The following is a 9,790-nucleotide window of genomic DNA, read 5'->3' on the forward strand; positions in this document are numbered from 1 at the left end:
CTTCTTGACAGAACTCCCAACCCCGCCACCGCAAGCCGAGATGTCCAGCTGTGTGGCTGGCATTTCCGTGGTATCTCTGTCACCCTCGTTCTCACCAAGGCTTCTCCCCTGCCTGACCATCCCCTTCACCATGCCCACCTCTCCAGGCCCTTCTGGTCCTCCTGACACTTTCATCTTCATCCTCCTCTTCACCCACTCGAATCTCCAGTCCTCCCTACTGATCCTTCCAGCACCTTCCACTGGTCTCCCCCGCCATCCTGCATCCCCGAGGCAGCCCCATCACTATTCATCCATTCACTCAGCAAATACATATTAAGCACCTAAAAGGGGTCAGCATTACTAAAGCAGCCCTTTCATCATTACACTCCTGTATTCAAATCCTCCATTTGCTCCTCTGACCCACTACTAATCCCAAAATCCTCTGGCTGGGAGTCCTGTCTTCCAAAATCCGGCTGCAACAGGAAAAGGAGTGGGGGAGGAACGCTGGATCGGAAATCAGACTCCTGCCCTTCACCAGCCATATGGCCTTAAGCAAGACACTTCATCACTCTGCAACTTGATTTACTCATCTGTAAAATGGGATTCCGACAGTACACTCCTCACAGGAATGAGGAAACATATAAAATGTTTAGCATAGAGGCTGGTATACAGTAAGGGCTTAATAAATATTAGTTGCTATTATTATTATTGTCACCATAATTTCCAGATGATCATTTTCACAAACCCTGCCCACCGCAAAACCTGCTCGGCCAGCCGGTCCTGGAAGAACCTCTTCTTCTCCCACCCCATCGGGTCCTAATCCTCCTACTCATCCCCATATGCCTTCCCTGACCACTATGTCCCCCACGAAAGTCCCTGGGGCTTTGATAAGTCCTCTGGCAACTTATCAAGTGTTGATTTGACACATGACTCCCCTACGGAATTAGATTGCCTTTCACCTGCCAAGTAAAATCATACAAAGGCATTATCCTATCTCCCAGATTGAATTGGAAACTCTTTCACCTCGGCTGTGTTCTCTCAGCACCTTCTAGGCTTCCAGTGGGTCATTAAATACACTGATAAGATTGCTCCATCCATTCAGCCATGCTCTCTCCTGGGTCCCTGGCTGAGCATGGGGGAGACCCAACTGACCAGGCTAAAATCCGGCCCACCACATCCTGGAGGCCCAGAAAAGGCCAGGCTTAGCATCAGAACACCTGGCCTTGAGTCCTACTTTTCCTACAAACTCACCACTCACTGGGTGACCTTAACAAACCCTTCCCATTTCCGGGCCTCAGTTTCCTCATCTGTACAATGGGTAGAAGGAGGGATCTCAGTGGCACTCTCAGTGCAAAGAAACCCCACACCCAAGAGGTTACAAGGCCCTGAAGCTCTCCCAGGCCTGAAGAGCCCTGCCCAGGCTCTTTGCCATGGGCCCTCTCCTGCTCCACACCTGCCAGTGAGAGGGGATTACCTCCTCCCTGCACCCTCAGGAAAATAAATATCAAGTCTGGATTCCTGACAGATTGCCAGGAAGATTAAATACAGATTTTTAAAGTGAAACCATGACAACATGATTCTAAATTCACGGTCCCAGAATTTCCCTTTGTAAATAGTTAGAACCAAAACATCAGCCATAAAACTAAAATCCCAGACACAACCTATGAAGCCTTCTCTGCTTAAATCTGGGAGGGTTTCCCTCCTGTGACACTCTCCGTACAGGATGTCATGCAGACACTGACACTGGAGACCCCCACCCCACCCCTAGATGTGCCCCGTGTCTCCAGAAGGGCCTGTGTTGGCAAAGCCCCCAAACTCGATGAGTACATGGGCAAGAGAGTTTACAGGCAAAGCCAAATAAGCCGGAGGGCTCAGGGTTAAATTAAAGAGGGAATTTCCTCCCTTTCCAACTTGATAGAAGGGATCAGTGGCAGGTCCTGAGTCCTCACAGGCCTGTTAATAAGGGCAGTCATGAGGCACCTCCTTCCCCAGGGGAATTCAGTTGTGTGCGGGACCCTACATGGGTCCTCGGTGTCCAGGGAGGCTCACGCAGGCTAAAGAGTCACCAATTTCATATTTGCAAGGCTCAGAAACAGATGCACTTGCCTGATGATCTTGGCCATATGGCTGAATCCTCATTTACAGGCAAAAGCAAGACCAAAAGGTTGGGTATAAATTACATCTGTTTTCAGAATCGTTTTTTTAAATACAATAGGACACTTGGCTGCTTAAAGGGGAGCCAGGGGTTTGATTGACCCAATCTCATTCCAAACATCCCAATAGCCCTGGGAAGCAGGTACTTTAATTAGTGCTGGGAAGCAGATGCCCAGAAAGGTTCAGTAAACTGCTCACGTAGACAACCAGGAGGCCTGCACCTGTGCTACTGACATCTCGGGCTGGATCATTCTTTGTTAAGGGGGTCTGTCCTGGGTACTGTAGGATGTCTAGCAGCATCTCTGGCCTCTACCCATAAGATGCCAGTAGCATCCCCCTCCCCAAGTCATGACAATCAAAAACGTCCCCAGAAATTGCTAAATGACCCCAAAGCAGGCAGAATCCACCCCAGGAAAGAACCACTTGAGGGACCCTATTCCTCCCACACGCTATGACTTCTTTTCCAACTTGGTGGAAAACTGAATCAAGGGCATACTCTCTACGCTGTTTTTGTTTTTTTTTTTAATATGGATTTTTGCTGGGTTAGATTTATTTAACACTTTCTTTACTGTGGTGTGTAAGATTAAACATCCATGGGAATTGGATGAAAGTGCAACCTTCCAATAAGACCAATAAGTCCTGGGGATGGAGTGGGCATCATGACTATAGCTAACACTGCTGTGTGAGAGATGGGAAAGTTGCTAAGAGAGTAGACCCCAAATGTTCTCATTACCAGGAAAAAAATGATTTTTTCCTTTTTTTGGCAGCTATGAGATGATGGATGTTCACTATATTTATTGTGGTCATCATTTCACAATATATGTAAGTCAAGTCGTTATGTTGTCCACGTTAAACTTACACAATTCTGTGTATCAATTTTATCTCAATAAAACTGGAAAACAAAGAAAAAAGAAAACCCACTTGAAAAGTAAAAATTAAATTAAGGTAAATATGTTTCACAACTATAGCTTCTCCCCCAAATCAAAACCTTGGTCAAGGGCCTCCCTGGTGGCGCAGTGGTTGAGAGTCCGCCTGCCGATGCAGGGGATACGGGTTCGTGCCCCGGTCTGGGAGGATCCCATATGCCGCGGAGCGGCTGGGCCCGTGAGCCATGGCCGCTGGGCCTGCGCATCCGGAGCCTGTGCTCCGCAACGGGAGAGGCCACAACAGTGAGAGGCCCGCATACCGCAAAAAGAAAAAAAAAAAAAAAAAAAAAAAACCTTGGTCAAGCAATCAAAAATGACCTCCTGATAAACAAGGTCCTACTGTATAGCACAGGGAACTATATTCAATATCCTATGATAAGCCAAAATGGAAAAGAATATGATAAAGAATATATATATGTATAACTGAGTCACTTTGCTGTACAGTAGAAATTAAACACAACATTGTAAATCAACTCTACTTCAATAAAATTTTTTTTAAATGACCTCCTGGTGCTACACAAGCACCACAATCTCAAAGTCATAAAAAGGGGCTTAACTTTCTAACCAGGGCTCTGCCCAAAGCTCCAATTTATTAAAATAATATTGATATACTAATGAGCAATAACTAAAAACTTTTCAGAACACTTTCCCCAAATCCTGAAAGCATTAAGCTTCTATATTTTCTCTTAAATAACTTTTATTCTTAGGACAAATGTAAATACACAGACAATGGGAGATCTGGGGAATCCAGGAGAAGCAGGAACGTTTTTATTCCTTTTCAAAGACCTGGCTTAGTAATTCACTAAGCTCCCGTGGTTCCGGCGTCTTCAGGACACGACAGCGTGCAACTTTGCCACTGATCCAAGTGCAACAGCTGGGCAATGTCAGATCACCTAGAATTTGTCTTCCTCTTCGTCCCCCAGGAAGCACCAGAACAACCCACCTTTCAGATAAGACGATTTTACACAGCTTTCGAAATAAGTGGCTGGGCATGCAGCCAACAGAGATCTGGGAGAAGTGTGGCCTGGGCAGGAGAGCTGGGAGACTCGACAGGACGGGGAAAGGATCGCCAGGAGGAAACGAAAGTCGTGGTTTCAGGTGGCAGTTTCTAACTTGTCTCCACCTCGTTCATAAGACACCACAGAGTAAAGTCAGACTCCCCCTCAGATCTCAAAGGGTAAAGTCAGACCTCAGAGAGCGTGGGGGGCAAAAGGTACTGAACAGCGGCCACTGGCTTACGCTTGTTATTCCGGAATCCATGCAACCCCATGAGACGCTTTCCAACATCCAAAAATTGGAGGAGTTTTCTACTTCCTAAACACAGCTTCTTTATTGATTTCCTTCCAGCTTTCATAAACATGTCAAGCAACAGACCTAGGGAGGCTGGCCCTACTGTGAGCCAGGCAGAACTGCACACACACACGCACACGCGCACACACACACACACATATACACTGGCTCAAGGGCGCTCTGCCTCCAAACTGCCTTTCCCTCCCTCCAAGTTTGTCTCCAGTATTTAAACAGTTGTCCTTAATGATTCCAATACATGAAAAAGCTCTAAATGATTCTGCAGATGGGACATCAGACTGATTAATAAGTATGGGAAGAGACAGCTACTCAACCTCAGTAAGAACTGGAGATCTGCAAAAGCAAGCAATGAGATACCCAATCATACCCATCTGATTGAAAAACTTCAGAAAGTCAGACAATACTACGTGTCAGATATGATGGGAGGATCTGAGAACCCCCAGATACTGCAGGTGGGAGGGTAAACTGGTACATACTCAAGGAAGCCGTGTAAGAGTACCCCTGGGACCCAGGAATCCCACTCCTAGGGGTCCACCCCAGACTCTCCTATACAGGTCCTCAGGAGGACACACCTAAGGATGCAGCAAGGAGCTGAGTGCACAGACAGGGAGAAAGAAAATGAATAAATGTCCATTGAAAGGAAATTCAGACAATGTAGAAATATATCATAAACAATAAATAAATACATAATGAAGACTCTCCCACAGTCACACGTGTACACACCTATACAAAAAATTCTTTGCACATTCATATATATATATATTATTTATTTATTTAATGAGCTCATACTACACATGCTGTTTTGTAACCTGTTTCATTCAACAGCATATAGTGAGTTGTTTTTTTTTTTTTTTTCGGTACGCAGGCCTCTCAATGTTGTGGCCTCTCCCGTTGTGGAGCACAGGCTCCAGACGCGCAGGCTCAGCGGCCATGGCTCACGGGCCTAGCCGCTCTGCGGCACGTGGGATCTTCCCAGACTGGGGCACGAACCCGTGTCTCCTGCATCGGCAGGCAGACTCTCAACCACTGTGCCACCAGGGAAGCCCATGAGTATTATATTAACATTTTTCACAGCTGCACAGTATTTCATTGTAAGGACTACCATAATTTAGTTAACCAATGCTCAATTGTTAGATACCTAGGTTACTTAAACCTTTTCACTATTAAACAGAACTGCTCTGGACTTCAGTGGCCATGCATCTTTGCTTCCTCTTCTAAGTAATAAAATTAGAAGCAAAGAATAGGTATTGCAGTAAAAAATGTGCGTACCTTAGAAATGGACCTGCTTGGTTAAAGGTATATATCTTTCTTACCACGATACACATTCTTTGCTTCTAATTGTAACAGTTGCCTTGGATCCACATTCTTTCTGTTGTCTGGCAAAGCGACTCCTTCAGGGAAAACAGACACACGGGTTATGTATAAGCAATAATACTTACTACACTCTTCCTCCTTTATCTCCCTCCCTTCTCTGTATCCATCGTTAAGGAAATGGCGGCCACTGTCCAAATAAGTCCCGATCTCACAGGTTCCCAGCATCAGCCATGCAGCTCATCACAGAGGACATTTTGAGAAGCATTAGCAAAGCATCAGCAAAGCAAAATACTTAGGGGTTCATTCATTTGCTAAAAATACCTTTATCAGATGCCAGCTTGTGCTTGAAGCCACAGCAGGCGTTAGAGAGGCACAGACGATTAAGGGCCAGTCCTGCTCTTCGGAGCCCTCTGCCTGGTAAGTTCAGCGACACTCTTGAGCCCATGTAGAAAATCCCAAACTCACATGTGCTCTGGAAGGGGCCTTGCTGGGAGGCTTCTCGGAGGAGGTGACACACAGGCAGGCAAACAGCAATGAGCTGGCCACGTAGTCTTGGTGGTGGAGGGGACCCCAAGCAGAGGGTCAGAGGGACATGCAGGGCTAAGGCCACCAGATGCTGCTGGAGAACGCCTGAAGGTCCAGCAGGGCGGGAGCAGTGGGCAAAGCTGAGATGGGGGCTTGAGAGGGAGGCGGGGCCCTGGTTAGACAGAGCCAGCTTGCCACCACACTGAGAAGCCTGCGCACGGGGGGATGAGTGAAGGGTGAGACCAGACGAGGGAGGATGGATGGGAGTGGGGACAAGGCTGGCTGCAGGAACGCCAGCCTGAAGGGTACTGCTGTGACTCCAGACACGAGGGAGGGAGGTGAGTCAGGCAGAAGGGCTGGCAGGTGGGGAAGCTCCCGTGGGCGAAGGGGTATGGCCCAGATGAGACAGTCTCAGGGAGACTTGAGAGGCAGAATAGCCAGGATGTGGTGACTGCACGCTAAGGGGCTGGGAGGGGAAGCAGGTAAGGAGGACGCCCAGTCAGAGCAGCAAGCCTTCGGGAAGCCCGATGAAGCGAGCGTGCAGAGGCCCGTGGAAAGGTCACAGTACAGACCACAGACCTGTAGTGTTCTAGAGTCTACCGGATGACTTATTCCCCTCCCTGGGACGCAACTTTCTCCTCTGCAAAGGAGCACGTGGGACCTGTGTATCATCAAGGCCCTTCCCAGCTGTAAAATGCTGTAAGTTCCCGTCCACATCAGAACTGGGGTGTCAGCTGTCCCCCTGGAAACTCGCCCCAACAAGAAGGCCTTCCTGGAAAGAGAAGGCACATCCATAAGCAGCCTCTCCTGTGAAGTCGGAACCTTCCTCCAACACCCAGCTCACAGGCCAGCAAGGACCCATCCCTTCCAGCCCTGAGTACCGGCTCTCCTGCTCAAACACGTGCCCTCACATCTGGCCACATGCTGCTTGCTTTTCTCCCCCGCTCCTGGGTAATACGGAGCAGACTGGCAAAATAGTTCAAATACCGTCTTAAGAAGTGCACCGCCTTGTGGGCTGAGCAGCCTATTTTGAGCAAAATGTTTCAAACCTCCAGGCTCAGAGCTGCTCTAGGCACCAACGTTCAATGCAACTGAACAATCAGGAAGGCAGTAAAGGACTATGGCACATCTGCTGAAGGCCAGGCCGTCCTTCGGCATGGGTACTGGATATGCCCACCCTCCAGGACTGTCTTCTGTGTGTGGGAGCCACCAGCCTGGCGTGAGAAGGGCCGTATGGAGGATGCACAAGGCTAGGGCTGGGGGAGGCCAGAAAAGGAAGCAACCGCCTGGCTCGGATGTCCAAGAACACTACCCAGAGGACGGAGCATGGGAGCTGGGCCCCGGTGGCTGCGTGCAGTCATGGCAAGTGTGCAGTGGGAACTGGCCCAGGAGCGGACGAGCACAAGCCAGCAGCAGGGAGTGTCAGGAGAGAAGTGACAGGAGGTTCCTAAGGGCTGGCTGATGGCCACAAGGTGCACTGGGGCTAGTTTGTAAGGGTCTGAATGCCACATCCAGGTAGTGGCTACAGGGAGCCACTGAAGTTTGCAAGCAGAGGATGAAGGGCAGAGGGACGGCTGGGGTACAGAGAGGGGCAATTCAACGTCCGCTGCACATCAGGGGATCAGCACAGTGAAAAACAATGTAGCCGGAGCCAGGGCAGGGGATGGGGCGAGGGGATGTGGGCCCACAGTTCCCCCTTCTCCATTTTCTCAGGACCACTGCCATTTAATCCTATGGCCCCACAAAGAAACACCTTGACTCAAAGTCACACAGCAACCAACAGCAAACCTCAAGGGAGAGCTCCCAACCCTGCCTTTCCAGATCTGGTTTCTGCTCCTGCTCTGAAAATGCTCATAAGCCCCTGGCCCCAAACCTCCAACAGCTGATCAAACACCCAAGCACACTGTATACTCTTGGAAGGGGAAGGAACAGGCTGTGAATAACTGACACACACATGCCCAGATTTCCCAGAGGCCCGCCTGAGTAACAGGACACATTTGGTTCATTTCCTGCAAAACCAGAATTTCCCAGGCATTAGGGGAAAATGCATCCCTCCCTGCATCCCCTGCAGCCCTCTCCATCCCCCTACTCCAGAGACCCCGGCCATCCTTTCTAATTTCCCACTTTCTCCCTGAACTTGAGCAACCTACAAAAAGCCTCTCCAAGATCCCTCATGCCCCTGCAAATCTTCATTGCGACAGTTCATTCAGGCAGGGTGGTAGGCAGAAAGTCACTGAGGCCACCAAGGATGGCCAAATATCCTAAAGCCCAGCTCCAATCCCTGGCGCAACGCGTGCCTCCAATAGGTATCCCCACAGGCTAGACACTGCTTCTTTTGGTAGCAGAACCGATGAAAAGAAAAAACAGCAGGTGGTGCCTGAGAAGCCCTCAGAGGGAACAGAGGGAGGCGCAGCAAGGTGGGTAAGGTTCAAATCCTACTTCCACCACTGAGCTTACTTGAATAAGCCACCTTGCCTCTCCGGAAAATTTTTCCTCATCTGTGAAATAGGTATAAAAATAAATTCCGTGTAAGGTTGTCATAATTCGGAGCGCTATGGATAGTGTTAAGCATTAGTGGAGAGTTAAAAGGAATTCAATATTTTTTATATATTTATGGATATATATAGATACATATCATAGCTATAGCTAGAGATAGAGATAGAGATATCGTTCGAAGGGGAGAAAATTCCTAAAGTGCGTAGCAGGGAAAACCAGCCGAGTGCAACCCTCTGGGGCAGGGCCGGGAGTCCCAGGCTAGCAGGAGCGCACCCAGGCGCTGGGGCCGGAGCATCGGTGCGCGCAGGTGCGGCGGGCGCGCAGTGACAGCAGGTTGGCGGTGCAAGTTGGCCCGCGGAGGCTGCAAAGGGGCGGCGGACCCACCTGAAGACGCGCAGCAGCAGGCAGGCTATGAGGAAGGCGGAGAAGGCGCACGCCACGATTACAGCCGCCTTTAGGGTGGGCAGGTCGCGGAGCAGGCTGGAGATGCGGGTCACCAGGGCGTCACCGCTGCTGTTGGCGCTGCCGCCGCCGCCCGCCGCCTCCCCGGAGCCCATCCCGGTGGCGTTCCCGGGCCCCGGGCCGGGCGGCGGCCGCGGCTGGCGCTCGGATCCGGACTGCGGCGGGGCGGCGGACTCGGCTCTGCTGGCGCGGGCGGCGGGCGCGGCCAGGAGCGCGAGCAGCACCAGCAGCGGCAGAAGCCGCGCGGGAGGTGGCGCGGCGCGCATGCTGCGGTCCGGCGGCCCGGGGTCGGGCTGGGCGAGCGCGGCGGAGCCCTGGGTCCCGCACCGGCGCGGAGGCCTGCACCGGCTACTCCCGCGGCGGAGCCAGGCGGCTGCGCGGTGCTTGGCAGGAAACTGCGGCGCCCGGAAGAGTCCGAGCCGCCCGCCGCCGCCGCCGCGGCCGCCGCCACCAACACGTTGCACAGAGTCATTCGACGGGCCGCAGCCCCACATGGGCGGGGCAGGCCACCAGGCCCGGTGCGGGCTGCGCTGCGCTCCGGGCGGCCCCAGTTCCCCCGGGGCCTGGCACCCCCTTGGAGAAGTAACAATAGCCAGGCGCTGTGCTGCACATTTCACATTTTCTCT

General features: G+C 51.0%; 1 protein-coding gene across 2 annotated transcripts in view; it reads right to left on the minus strand.

Annotated features, from left to right (window-relative positions):
• FAM174B (family with sequence similarity 174 member B) overlaps window positions 1–9,556 on the minus strand; it is a 33,249-nt gene extending 23,693 nt beyond the window's left edge. Inside the window, exons 1-2 of one of the 2 annotated variants that reach the window (XM_060095089.1) lie at window positions 9,087–9,556; window positions 5,681–5,758 (exon numbers count right to left, since the gene is read on the minus strand). In XM_060095089.1, the coding sequence (XP_059951072.1) occupies window positions 5,681–5,758; window positions 9,087–9,430 (422 nt within the window). In that variant the 5' untranslated portion in view covers window positions 9,431–9,556. The remainder of the gene's footprint in view (window positions 1–5,680; window positions 5,759–9,086) is intronic. The other variant, XM_060095090.1, reaches the window with a different exon arrangement.
• Between the last annotated feature and the right edge of the window lie 234 nt (window positions 9,557–9,790).

This window comes from Mesoplodon densirostris, chromosome 4 (assembly GCF_025265405.1).
Source record: "Mesoplodon densirostris isolate mMesDen1 chromosome 4, mMesDen1 primary haplotype, whole genome shotgun sequence".
Taxonomy (NCBI): domain Eukaryota; kingdom Metazoa; phylum Chordata; class Mammalia; order Artiodactyla; family Ziphiidae; genus Mesoplodon; species Mesoplodon densirostris.